General features: G+C 45.2%; 1 protein-coding gene across 2 annotated transcripts in view; it reads left to right on the top strand.

Annotated features, from left to right (window-relative positions):
• Positions 1-469: 469 nt before the first annotated feature.
• Positions 470-14,516, top strand: part of LOC140212195 (E3 SUMO-protein ligase PIAS3-like) — a 42,297-nt gene continuing 28,250 nt past the window's right edge. Inside the window, exons 1-7 of one of the 2 annotated variants that reach the window (XM_072282883.1) lie at positions 470-575; positions 3,673-4,132; positions 5,912-5,996; positions 6,716-6,766; positions 8,558-8,648; positions 12,768-12,902; positions 13,039-13,144. In XM_072282883.1, coding sequence (XP_072138984.1) covers positions 489-575; positions 3,673-4,132; positions 5,912-5,996; positions 6,716-6,766; positions 8,558-8,648; positions 12,768-12,902; positions 13,039-13,144 — 1,015 coding nt within the window. In that variant the 5' untranslated portion in view covers positions 470-488. The remainder of the gene's footprint in view (positions 576-3,672; positions 4,133-5,911; positions 5,997-6,715; positions 6,767-8,557; positions 8,649-12,767; positions 12,903-13,038; positions 13,145-14,516) is intronic. The other variant, XM_072282892.1, reaches the window with a different exon arrangement.

Below are 14,516 nucleotides of genomic sequence, written 5' to 3'. Positions count from 1 at the left end.
ACTTTCCCAAATGTTTTCTTTTCCCAATAACTTCAGGGAATTGATTGGGAATGTGGGGAGAATTAACTCAGCTAAGGTAGGATTAGTATAGATTGTTGGCTGATGGTTAGCATGGATCCGCTGGGCCAAATGGCCTGCTTCTGTGCCGTACCACTCTTCGCATCTCCCTTTCCTCTCATGATATTCCTTCTTTCTTCAATGACGTTATCCCAATAATCCCATCTCTTCTTCTCAACACACTCCCTACCTCTACCACCAACTCTTAGCTCCCTCCCTCCCTGACGGCCATCATTCCCCGCCCGAAACCAACCGTCGCCCACGCGGCGCGTTCCCGCCCTCAGACCACGCTCACCGCGGCACGGCCCAATCACGTGACTCGGCCACACACTGCCCCGCCCCGGGCAGTTTGGCCCCGCCCACTGGTCGATATCGGTCTCCCGCCCTCTCCCTTCCCACTCCCCCCCTCCTCCCCCGGCGCTGGCTGCGTAATGACGTCGGCAACCGTCCGTCTGTCCGTCCAGGGCGGAGGGAGGTCGCGGAGATGTCCGGAGATGGCGGATGGCGCGGAGTTGAAGGTTGGCAATTAGCGGCGGTGCGGCTGGGATCGAGGGGGTGGGCGTGGTGAGCTCTGACCGTGCGAGGGTCCGGAGAGGAGGCGGCGCCTGTTCCGACCTGGCGCCCTGGGGAGCGGGCTCGGGGGAAGGCTGACAGCCGTCCTTTCCCTGCGGATAGGCCCCAGGCGGCTGGGTGGGCGAAGGAGGTGGGATGGGCCGGGAGGGGCGGGTTGCCAGTAAGCTGAGGGAGTGGGGTGGCTGGGATGTTGAGGGAATTTAGGAGTGGCGATAGAGGCGAAGGGGCAGGGTGTGAGGAGGCGTGACGAGTGGAATCTGCTAGAAGGATCGGGGAAATGGGTGCTGAAGAGACTTAAGCATGTTGTAGGATATGTTGCATAGGGAAGGCGGATGGTGGATGAGGGAAAGGGGTAGTAGTGAGGAAGGAGGACGATGCCTGCGGAGGATGAGGTGCGCGGGAGAAAAGTTAACAGGGTGTGTGAGGGGAGGGGCTCTCGAGGGGAAGGAGTGGTAGAAGGAAGGTTGCTGATAGGGGTGAGAGGCATGAGGTGAGTTGTCAGGGGGAAGAACGGGATGTGAAGAGGGGGGTGATGCAGGTGAGTGGAGGAGAGGTTGAAGAGATGTTGTCAAGGTGGAGGAGAGGTTACACACATCAAAGTTGCTGGTGAATGCAGCAGGCCAGGCAGCATCTCTAGGAAGAGGTACAGTCGGCGTTTCGGACTGAGACCCTTCGGCAGGACTAACTGAAGGAAGAGCGAGTAGGAGATTGGGGAGGGGGAGGTTGTCAGGTGGGCGAGGGTGAGTGGTGGGTCAACTGACTGCACTTGGGGTGTTGCAGGAAAGGGTGTGGGGAGGAGGGAGTGTCGGTAGGGAAAGGGGCACGAAGGAAGGGCTGCCAGGTGGGGGGAAGGAGCACAAAGGGAGGGGTGTTGAGGGGAGAGTGCTGGGACGAGAGATGTTAGAGGGAAGGTGTGCCAGTGTAAGGGGTGTTAGATGAGGAAATTAATTTGGAGGGGGTGGGAAGAAAGGGTGCCTGAGGAGAAATAATATGCATGAAGGAAGGTTTGTCAGGTGAGGAAAGGGGCACATGACTGGAGGGGTTGTCAGTGAGGGCAAGGGGCCAAGAATAGGGGGTGCCAGTGGAGGATGAACTCTTAAGTGTTTTGTGTTAGTCTTCACCGTGGAATACACCAGCAGAATGCCAGAAATTGAAGAGTGTTGGGGGGGGGGGTGCAAAAGTGAGTGCAGTTGCTACAACTAAGAAGGTGCTTGGGGAGAAGAAAAGTCTGATGAGTCACCTGGACCAAATGGGCTACATCTCAGGGTTCTGAAAGGAGCTAGCTGAAGAGATTTTCGAGGCCTTAATAATGATCTTTTAGTAATCAATGGATTCTGGAATGGTTCTGGAGGATTGGAAGATTTTAAGTCCACTTTTTAAGAAGGGAGGGAGTTAAAGCCAGGAAATTATAAGCCTGTTTATCTGGATTCTGGACATGTCAACTGTCCATAGAATGTAGGAGCATAATTAGGCCATTTAGCTCATTGAATCTGCTCCACCATTTGAGAATGGCTGACTTGTTTTCCCCCTCAACCCCATTCTCCTGACTTCTCCCCATGACCTTTGACAGCCTTACTTATCAAGTACCTATCAACCTCCACTTTAATATATCAAATGGCTTGACCTCCACAACCATCTGTGGCAATGAATTCCACTAATTCAGCACTCTCTGGCTAAAGAAGTTCCATCTTTTCTCTGTTCTAAAGGGACATCTTATAGTCTGAGGCTGTTCCCGCTGGTTCTAGACTCCCCAACTACAGAAACATCCTCTCCATATCCACACTATCTAGCTAGGCCTTTCAATATTCAATAGGTTTCAAACAGATTCCGCCCCCCCCCCATTCTTCTGAATTCCAGTGAGTGCAGGCCCAGAGCCATTAAATGTTCCTTATGTTAACTCTTTCATACCCAGGATAATTCTCAAAACTACTCACAAGTGTGGTCGCATTACGTCCTTTTATATTCTAACCCTCTTGAAATGAATGGTAACATTGCATTTTCCTCCTTTACCACCGACTCAACCTTTAAGAATTAACCTTTAAGAAATCCTACACAAGGATTCCCAAGTCCATTTGCACCTCTGATTTTTGAATTTGCTGCCCACTTAGTAAATAGTTTATGCCTTTATACCTTCTACCAAAGTGCATGACCATATACTTCCTTACACTATATTCTATCTGCCAGTTCTTTGTCCATTCTCCTAACCTGTACAAGTCTTTCTGCAGACTACCTGCTTCCTCAATACTACCTACTCCACCATGTATCTTTTTATCGTTTGCAAACTTGGCCACAAAGCCAAGTCATTCAAATCATTGACCATATAACATGAAAAGAAATGAACACCGTCCCATGCAAAACTCCACTAGTCACCAGCGGGCAAGAAAAGGCCCTCTTTATTCACAGGCTTTGCCTCCTGCCAGTCAACCATCTATGCATGGTAGTATCCTTCCTGTAATACTATGGGCTCTTATCTTATTAAGCAGCCTCATGTGTGGCACTTTATCAAAGGCCTTCTGAAAATACAAGTGTACAAATCCACTGATTCTCCTTTGTCTATATAGCCTATTATTTCCTCAATTTCAGGTAAGACTTCCCCTTAAGGAAACCATGCTGACTTTGGCTCATTTTATCATGTGCCTCCAAGTAGCCTGAAACCTCATCCTTAACTATATACTCCAACATCTTGCCAATCACTGAAATCAGGCTAACTAACCTATAATTTCTTGTCTGAAAGAACGGAGTGACATTTGTGATCTTCCAGTCCTCTGGAGCGATTCCAAAATCTAGTGATTCTTGAAAGATTGCCACTAATGCCTTGCAAAACTGCCCACAGTATTTCACTCAGCAATGGTATTTAGTTTCATTGACTCTCATTGGAAGTGGTCAATATTTAGTATTTGTGGAGGGGGTTTTTCATGCCGCATATCAGGTAATGTTCCTAACACCTAAGCCTGGGTGTCTTGGTGAGCATCCATGAACTGTTTACTGAGTATTTGTGAGGGCTCCACTGTAAAATATGACCTTCAACCTTCCTCCTTGCAGCACATGGTTATGAGTTTTAGGGTGTCAGAACTGCAGGTACTCCTGGGTTTCTCCGGCCGGAACAAGAGTGGCCGGAAGCACGAGCTACTGACCAAAGTGCTGCACATGCTGAAGACGGGCTGCAGTCCTGCGGTACAGATGAAAATCAAAGACCTGTACAGACGACGTTTCCACCGCAAGAGCCACGCTACCATGGAGCTCCCCCTGCTGCCCGTCCCAACCAGCGTGGGGCTGCCGCAGTCCAGCACAGCACTGGCTCTGAGCAGCCCCTCTCAGCTTCACTATAGTGCCTCTGCCGCCTCAGCCCTGCTGTCGCCGCTACTCTCCCCCCTGGGCATGCTGGCTCCCAAGCGTGAGGTGGACCTGCAGCATTTGTCACCTCCGGTGCACCCTGATGTCAAGATGAGGAGGCTGCCCTTCTATGATGTCTATGACGAGCTGACTAAACCGACCACACTGGGTGAGAATGAATTGCCCCTCCAGTTTCGTTGACTTTGTCCTGCCATGGGAAAACTGTGTTCCGCCTTCTCTCCTTACTTCATTGTTGGGTGGTGGGGCCTTGGTGGTAAGAGGGTGTCAGAATCAGATTCAGATTTATTTATCACATGTACATCAAAATAATACACTCAATGGCCACTACTTTCTCTACCTAATAGTGGCTGCTGGGTGTATGTTCATGATCATCTGCTGCTGTAGCCCATCCACTTCAAGATTTGTTGTGTTGTATGTTCAGAGATGGTCTTCTGCCCCCTACTGCTGTAATGCATGGCTATTTGAGTTACTGTTGCCTTCCTGTCAACTTGAACTAGTCTGGCCATTCTTTTCTGACTTTTGTCATTAAGAAGGCATTTTTACCCACAGAACTGCAACTCTCTTGAATTTTGTAGTTTTCCGCACCATTCCCTAAAGTCTAGAGACTGTTGTGTGTGAAAATCCCAGGAGATCAGTTTCTGAGATACTCAAACCACCCCATCTGGCACCAGCAATCTTTTCATAGTCAAAGGCACTTAGATCATATTTCTTCCTCATTCTGATGTTTGGTCTGAACAGCAAATGAACCTCTTGACCATGTCTGCATGCTTTTATACTTTAATTTGCTGCCACATGATTGGTTGATTAGATATTTGAATTTACAATCTGGTGTACCTAATAAAGTGGTCACTGAGTGTACAGTGAAATGCACTGTTTAGTTAAAGAACCAACACAACCTAAGGATGTACTAGGGGCAGCCTGCAAATGTTGCCACATGTTCCAGTGCCAACATAGAATGTCCGCAATATTCAGCAGAACAACACAAGCAGCAGCAATATGCAAAGCATCAACAGCCAAATAAGCTCCTTTTTCTTGTGTGTGTGCACAAACAGACACAGCCACACCCTACCTTCAACCCTAGGACATGCTACTACTGGGCTTCTGGGCCTCCGGGTTGGGCAAATAATGGTTCAGCGCAGAGCAGATGGGCCAAAGGGTCTGTTTTTGTGCTGTAATGTTCTATTCTATAACTGCTCTACCCCAAGACTCGCTGATCACAGGACTTTGACCTGTATTTCAGTGCAGCTGGGTAGTAGGGCTGGTTGCTGCAGAGTGGGGAAAGTCCCCTTTGCCCCAGTGTGGGCAGTGTGTCATAGTGCGGGCAAGGATTCTCGGTATCACAGGGTTGGAGAGTTCACAGCTGATGATTTGAGATCTGTGGTGTGAGATCAGATGTGGTCTGCACGCTGAGAAGGCCGCCCTACTATCTAAGAGCCACACTCCATTTGATTCAACATAGAAATGGGGCCTTCAGGCCAGCTCATGCCTGCTGATCCATTTGCCTCTGTTTGGCTTCTACCCCTCTGATGCTAGTAGAGGATCTTCCCTTCCGCCATCAGATTTTTGAACAGTCTGTCAACACCATCTTACTAATTGCTCTCTTTTTGTGCTTTAAAAAAATCCTGTTGTAACTTGTTATTGCTGCTACAAAACAATAAATTTCACATCAGTGATAATAAACCTGATTCTGATCTGAAAAGGTGACCTGACCAGGGATGACCAAATGCTTTGAGTTTTCTCTTTGTCAGGAATTGGAAGGCAGGGTTTTTGTGGAATCAAAATGCAAGAGCAGTGGGAAGTGTTATGGAAGTCAGTGGCTCATTGTCTGCGAGGCCCAGTGGTAGCCCGTCTTGGGGTTGGAGGCCTGTGTGTCTGTGTGCGCTACGGGGAGAGTTTGTGAATACTTAAATCTCTGCTTTCTTTACAGCCTCAAATACTGGGCAGCGGTTTGAGGAGGCTGTTGTTACTTTTGCATTAACTCCACAGCAGGTTGAGCAGATCTGCTCATCCAGGTAAGACTTCAAGTTTATTGTCATTCAGCCATACATGCATTTATGTATATAACTCTCTAGGGCCAAGGTGCAAAACACATAGTCACCCACTGTCACAAAATAATATTAGCACAGTTCCCTGAAGATTGACAGGGTGACAAAGTATAAGGCGAATGTTTATGTAAGACAGTATAATATTACTGGCACCATTATAATAAAACAAACAGATGTATAAGTACGTGAAACAGCAGCAATAAAATACAAAAAAAGTGACCAGTGCCACATGAGAATGTGTTTTGAGTTTTTTTGGGGCGGGGAGGGTGCACATTGCTTTACATCTGATAATTTACCAGAAGATGACTTGGTCAGAGTTGGAGAACTGTTAAGTGTTTCCAGATTGGCAGAATAGGGGGTCATACGAGTACATTGGGTCAAATGGTGTACTTCATTGGCATGTGTAGTGAAACTTGATTTGTAGCTTACAGTGTAATTTTAAAATACTATGTAACAAATTAGATAAATGGTGCAATAGACAAATAAAGTTTAAAAAGTTGAATAGTTAATGGAATAGCTGGCTGTACGGATGACTGATTCTGAATACATTAATTACCTCGACGTATAGTTAGAATGAAACTTTGCCACAGCATCTGTGGACTTTGATTATGAATACCATTTAAGATCACTGCATCTGCTTTCTTAGTGAGGAGATTGATTTTAACAAATCTTGCTTTTTTTTTCAGAGACCTGTTACTTGGGGCTAAAGGTGATCACACAGTACAGGTACAGCTAAGGTAAGTGAGTGACTGCTGCCATGCTATGAGCACAGCATTGCCATTCACAGAGTAGAGGTGGTTTTATTAGATAGTCCAAGAGGACCATGACCTTGCAGGATTTGGAGGCTTGTGTGCCTTAGTTACCCGGAGAGCTATGTTGGCTGGAATCAGGACCTTGGGCTTTGGCTCTTGGTAGGGTCACCCTTGCCAAACAGGTGAAAGGATAGAGGCCAGACTAAGTGGCCCACTGGTCCTCCAGGTTTGGGTGGTTCATCTCAGGGCTAACAACCCTGATTGGTCAAAATAAAATTGTTTTGGAAACAGCAATGAAGAATCCTTCTATAACTATGTACAACAGAGATTATGGACCTTCATTACTGCCCTATCTGCCAGCAGCATAATGGGCAGTAATTAATTGAGTCAAGCAGTATGGGATTAGGCCCTTCAGTCCATCAGGTCCATGTTGACCAGGATAACCATTCAAGCTAGTTTAGGATAATGCTTTACAGCACCGGCGGTTAGGGTTCAATTCCTGCTGCTGTCGATAAGAAGTTTGTATGTTCTCCCCATGATCACATGGGTTTACTCCGGGGACTCCAATTTCCTCCCACATTTTAAAGAAGTACAGGTTAGGGTTAGTATGATGTGAGCATTCAGTGTTGGTGCCAGAAGCGTGGCAATATTTGTTGACTGCTATTCCAGCACACCCTTGATCAGTGTTGGTTGTTGATTCAAACGATGTATTCTGCTGTGTTTTGATGTTTCGGTGTACATGTGGCAAATAAAGCTAAATTTTTATTTATGTCCTATTCTAAAACACTGCTCAACAGTATTTTAAAAGTTGTTATTGTACCTGCCTGTATCAATCTGGCAGCACATTCATACCACCCTCTGCTTTTTGTTTTAAAAAAAGTTGTCCCTCAAGTTCCTTTTAAAATCTCCCTTTTCATCTTAAATTTGTGCACTCAGCTTCTTGATATTCCAGCCCTGAGAAAAATACCATGCATTCACCCTATCTATGCACCTCTATAAGAGGACCTTTCAGATGCCTGTGCTCCAAGGGAGTAATGCCCTAGCATATCTAACTGCTCCCCATAACTCAGACACTCGAGTCCTTGTAACATAAATTTCCTCTGCGTTATTTCCAGTTTATTAAAAGAATTAGAATCAGGTTTATTAGCACATGCACTTAGTGGTCATTTTATTAGGTACACCTGTACTCTTCGTTAATGCAAATACCTAATCAGCCAATCATGTGGCAGCAACCCAATGCATAAGAGCATTCAGACATTGTCAAAGGTTCAGTTGTTGTTCAGACCAAATATCAGAATGGGGAAGAAATATGATCTAAGTGACTTTGACCATGGAATGATTGTTGATGCCATACGGGGTGGTTTGAGTGTCTCAGATAATGCTAATCTCCTGGGATTTTCACACAAATCTGAGTTTACAGAGAATGGTGCGAAAAACAAAACAAAAAAAAATCCAGTGAACAGCAGTTCTGTGGGTGAAAATGCCTTGTTGATGAGAGGGGTCAGAGGAGAATGGTCAGACTGGTTCAATCTAACAGGAAGGTGACAGTAACTCAAATAACCATGTGTAACAATAGTGGTGTGATGAAGAGCATCTCTGAATGTACAACATGTCGAGTCTTGAAGGGGATGGTCTACAGAAGTAGAGGACTACGTTGGGTTCCACTCATGTACTGAATCAAATGGCCATGAGTATATGTCATGTTGTGAAATTAGTTTTGTGGCAGCAGTGTAATGCAAGACATAATTGAACTACATTGAATACTTTTCTTCAAAGGTTCTGCTTGTGTGAGACCAGCTGCCCACAGGAAGATTATTTCCCTCCCAATTTATTTGTGAAAGTCAATGGGAAGCTGTGTCCTTTACCGGTAAGTGCTTGGCCTCCTTGTTCTGTGTGGTCGATCCTGGTCCACGGTACTCCCTGTCCTTATTTGAAGTCCTCTATTGGTCACAGTCAACCATGGATGTTGCGTCCCAGCTGCCTTTGTATATGCAAGCCAGGGTAGTACGATATGAAGAGCGAACTGTTGTCCGTGCAGTAGGCTCCCCCTCTCCACACATCTGATTAATCCAATGCAGTTTGGAACTTGCCAGTTGGTGTTGAACTTGAAGTAGAAGTGATGTTCATTTCAACCCTCTAAGTTGTATGGCATGGTAGCATTGCGGTTAGCACAATCACTTTGTAGCGCCCAGCAATCACCAATCGGAGTTCAATTCCCACTGCTGTCTGTGGGGAGTTTGTACATTCTCCCTGTGACCACATGGATATCCTTTGGGTGCTCTGTTTTTTTCTCCCCCTCACATTCCAAAGACCTACAGGTTAGAGTTATTGAATTATGGACATGCTATCAGAAGCATGGTGAAAGCTACGGCTGCCCCCAGCATATTCACAGATTGTGGTATTAACACAAAACAATGTTTTTCACGACATGTTTTGATGTACATGTGACGAATAAAGCTAATCTGGGGCCTATTCTGGTTGGTTGCGGGTGACCAGTGATGCAGACACAAAACTCAGCGAATGCACAAAGTTACCGAATGTAAAACAGAATAAGACAACTTAGAGTAGACAAAGGTGAATTGTCATGTCTGGAACTGCATAGTATAACTGGAGTATAATTGGAACAGAACACAGTAGTGTCTGGTATAAAACTGAAAATGGAGCTGGATATCGGATCAGCTTTGCCCATAATCCCTGAGGCTAACTACAACAGACTATTTTCTAAGATACCATTAGAGAAGACCTCAGTATGCTAAAGACCTACACAGGTGATAACGTGTCTCCCAATGGCAAACTGAAATTAATTTAACGTATGGAGGCCAAACACAACTGTTACAGTTTTATGTATTCAAAGGTGGAGGACCAACACTTTTTGGACGTGAATGGTTGAGGAAAAATCCAACTAGACTGGCACTCAATCAAAGCTGTCAGTGTGGCATCAACAGGCAATTGGAACCCAAATGGTAGCACTAACCAGAGGCTGTCACAGCTGCTTAATGCTAATCAGAAGGTATTTGAGAAAAGAATAGATAAACAGATTGAACACTTGGCCAAAAGCTGTTTGGGAAGCCGAAAAGTTCAAAGTGCACTATTATACCCATGGGAGTGGCCATCTTCACCATGGCAATGAGTACATACTGACTTTGCTGGGCTATTCATGGACTCCATGTTCCTGATTGCTGTGGATGGTCATTCGAAGTGGTCGGAGGTTATACCAATGAAGTCAACCCCATCAGTAACGACTGTTTTGGCTCTGAGGACTCTTTTCCAGAAATGGCTTACCAGAACAAATTGTGAGTGACAACAGATTACAATACACATCGGAAGAGTTCAGATATTCATGAAGAAAATTGGCATCAAGCATTTCAAATCAGCTTCTCACCACCCAGCAAAGAATGGATTAGCTGACAGGTTTATCCAAACATTCAAGATGTGTATTAAAGCGATGGACAAGGAGAACATTTCTCTACAGCACAAGATGGACAACTTCCTTTGTGTATCAGAACTCTGTTCATGCAATGGCAAATTAAATACTTGCAATGCTGTTCATGAGCAGGAATCTGAGATCTCACATAGACCTCCTGAAACTAGATCTACAGAGGGAAGTGCAGAATAAACAGTTCAGTTAGTTGCCAAGTGAAGCAGCAAGAAACTTCGAGATTAGACAGGAAGTCCTAGCGTGTAAATACTGAGAAGACAAGTGGATGCCCAGTATGAGAACTAGACCACTGATGTACACAGTGGACGTTGGAGATCAGATGCGGAGACATTATATACTGGATGCTCAACTGGAGAACACACCTTAGGTGATTGCATCCAACAAGACGGACACATTACAGTCACCAGGTTTGCCCCTCAATGAAGATCATGTCACTACCAGAAATGTAACACTGGAAAATGAGAGCATTCTCTTAGACAAGACACCCGCCAAACCTGATGCCACTCCACAGGTCCAGAGGCGCTATCCTGGAAAAAAAACAAAAGATTGAACCCTTAGAACAGTGAAGTTAGTTATGGACTGTTATTGTGAAAGCATTGTTATTTGGAATATGGGTTTATGAAAGGGAAATTGAATGTTTTGTACATATACAATTTTATGTTGCATTAAGCTAAAGGGATAATGTATTGATCTATTATTGATCTATTTCTTTTAGAGTAATGACCCCCCCCAGCACTAGATATTGATTTGTTGTCTACATCTCCCCCTCCCCCTCCCCCTCACACCAGTTAAAGCCACTGCTTTTATTTCATTGATATGTAGTTGTGCACAGACACAACTACCTCGTACGTCTTTGGAACGTAGGGGGGAAACTGTAGCAGCCTGAGGAAACCCACGTGGTCATGGAGGGAATGTACAAACTCTTTACACACAACGGCGGGAATTGAACCGGTGCTGTAATAGCATTCTGCTGACTGTTAAGATACTTTGACATGTACATTGTCGCGTGTCCAGCAGCAATGGATATGAAATTGAGTCAGGCTATATAAACAAACAATGATATTTATTAACCTCTACCCAAAACATAGAAAAGAAAAAAAGCTAGCTTAACTGGAAGTTAACTGTTATGCGGCCATCTCGAACAAACAGTCAAACTTAGAAATAGTTCTTAACGAGTCTTAAAGTAGTAAGTTGAAAAGTCCAAGAGATTTTTTACAGTCTTTATGGGGAGACTTTACTGCAGCAACCATTCCTCTGAAGAAAATGATGAATCTGCCGATCACGGTCGAGTGATGCCTTGTTGAAGCAATCACGAAGAAATAAAGGAACTGACCTTTGGGCTGGAGGGTGGACACTGCACAAGCCATCCTAACTCAAACGTGCCTGCCACAATTTCCCGGACAATTCAGATTCCAAACAGTTGATCACTTCCAAAACACTGAGCGTCATTAACTTTACTCGATCATTTGTTCCCGTACTTTGGTAAGGTCTTCACTCTCCAATACTAGATTGTAAAGGAAAACAAAGGGCAGTGATTGGCGAAACTGCCGGCAACAACGTGTTTGCACCTTAAAATAGAAAGTAAAACTGCGTCAAACTTTGGCGGGCTTCCTTAAATACCGTAGGGAACATGCCATCACGTGACATAACATCACCCCACGGTCATGAGACCATTACATCATCCCACTCACAAGACCATTACATCATCCCACTGTCCCATGATCAAACTGTGGGTGTGTCACAACATGGATAGGAAAAGTTCAGAGGGATGGGGGCAAAATGTAGGCAAATGACACTAGCTTGGATGGGCATCTTGGTAGGCACGGGTCAGTTGGTCTGAAGGGCCTGTTTTGTGCAGTATGACTATAACTCCATGATTTTTAGTTACTTTATTTAGAGATACAGCACAGTAACAGGCCCCTCCGGCCCAAAGGACCCACACTGACCAATTACACCCGTGCTACATTGTACATATTGGAATGTGGGAGGAAACTGAAGACCCACATGGTCACGGGGAAAATGTACAAACTTCTTGCAGACAGCGGTGGAATTGAACCTGGTCGCTTGTGCTGTAAGCATTACGCTAACTACTACACTACCTAAGGATTTCACTTGGTTACATTTACATCATGGATAGCTCATGTTTTATATCCTCTATTAGAAGTAGCGTAAGTTCAAGTTTATTGTCATTCAACCAGACACATGTATACTGCCAAACAAAATAATGTTCCACCAGATCAAAGTGCACAAAACAGTACATATAGTTCACACAAACAACACATCAAGTAATATTACCATAAATAAATTAACAAATAATTAGGTACATTTATAACACAGGTTAAAAAGTAAGCAGTATAAACTGGTTCACTGTGAGCAGCATCCAGGAAGAGGTTTGCGTCTAGGCTGCTCTTTGAGTGTGGTGAGTGCATGAGAGAGAGAATAGAGTACAACGTGCTTTCATTTGGATCATAGTTAGGCACTGAAAGTGGAACCTGCTTCTTGGACAGTGTGTGTGCCTTTACATTTTAACCATTAATTCCACAACAGGGCTACCTCCCTCCAACCAAAAATGGGGTGGAGCCAAAACGACCCAGTCGACCGATCAACATAACCTCGCTGGTTAAGCTCACGGCAACCGTCCCCAATATGATCACGGTGAATTGGTCCTCCGAGTATGGCAGGGTGAGTCTTAGCTTGAATGGGCTGACAGCTGTCCTTGCCCAGTATTGGCTTTGAGTTCGGGGAAGACTTGGTGGCTCCCATTGGATAACCTTTTCCTCCTTTCTCTCTTCCCCCCCCACCGTGTTTCGTTGAGCAGAACTATTCCGTGTCTGTGTATCTGGTCAAGCAGCTGACATCAGCCACACTGTTGCAAAGGCTGCGAGCCAAGGGGATTCGGAATCCGGATCACTCGAGGGCCTTGAGTAAGTGGATAGGGAGAGGGCGAGTTGGAGTTGGGCAGGAGTGGCATGGGAAAGGGATGCATGGGTGTTTTACAGTTCTGGCAAACTTGGGTTTGATCCTGTCCTCCAGCTGTCCTTTGTGCAGAGTTTGCACATTCTCCCTACAGATTCCTGGGTTTCCCTTTGGTGATCTGGTTACCTCCCACATCCAACAATGGTAGGTGAATGACAAGAGTCAAGGGGAAGGGTTAATGGACATGTGAAGGAGAATATGTTAAAGGGCTAATAGGAGGTGGGATTGGAATAGAACTGATTTTATCTTATTTATTTCTGTATTTGTTTTTATTTATTTAGAGATAGAATGTAGAACAGGCCCTTCCGGCCCATTGAGCCAGCAGCCCACCAATTTAACCCTAACCTGATCAGACGACAATTTACAATGACCATTAACCAACTAACTGGTACATCTTTGAACTGTGGGAGGAAAACTGAGCACCCGGAGGAAACCCACATTCACATGGGAAAGAACATACAAACTTGCTTACTGAGGACACTGGAATTGAACTTTGTTGCCCCAAGTTATAATAACATCGTGCTATGCCAGTAAGGTGTTACTCCCCTGAGAACCATCAGGTGTATAAAATCATGAGGGGCATTGATACGGTGAATATTCAGTCATTTTCACAGGGTTGTGGGAACCTAGAACTAGAAGGTATAGATTTAAGATGAGAGGAACAAGGTCTAACAGAAACTTTCCCACCCAGAGGGCAGTCCATTTTATGGAAGGAGCTACCAGAGGAAGTGGTTGAGGCAGGTAGATTAATGACATTTGGATAGGCACATGTATAGGAAAGATTTAGAGGGATTTGGCATAAATGAAACTGGCTTAGATGGGCATCTTGGTTGGTATGGATTGTTGGGCTGAAAGATGTTTCCATGTTCTAGGAAGGATGCAATTACACTGGAGGAGATGTAGAGGAAATTCACCAGCATGGTACCTGGGATGGAGAGTTTCTGTTAAGAGTTTGGAGAGGCTGACTTTAACTTCCTTGGAGCAGAAGAAGCTGAGGGAGACTTGATAGAGGTGTAGATAGCTATGAGGGGCAGAGATAGGGGAGACGGTAAGAAATTTTCCCCCACAATAGAGACTGAGAGTGGAGGTTTGAGGCAAGGGGTGAGAGGGTTTGAGGGTATCGAACAAAATTTATTTCACTTTGAAGGTGGTTGCAATGGGGAATTCTTTGCCTGCAAAGGCAGAGAAGGCAGGGACTTGTACAACATCCAAACAATATGGCATTGTAGCATAGCAGTTTAATCTTCAGTACAGAAAGGTTGAGACGGGTACATGGGGCATGTGCAGGCAAATGGGATGAGCATTGATGGGCATGAGCAT

This window comes from Mobula birostris, chromosome 2, assembly GCF_030028105.1.
Source record: "Mobula birostris isolate sMobBir1 chromosome 2, sMobBir1.hap1, whole genome shotgun sequence".
NCBI lineage: Eukaryota > Metazoa > Chordata > Chondrichthyes > Myliobatiformes > Myliobatidae > Mobula > Mobula birostris.
This window is presented reverse-complemented; position numbering and strand designations above follow the sequence as displayed.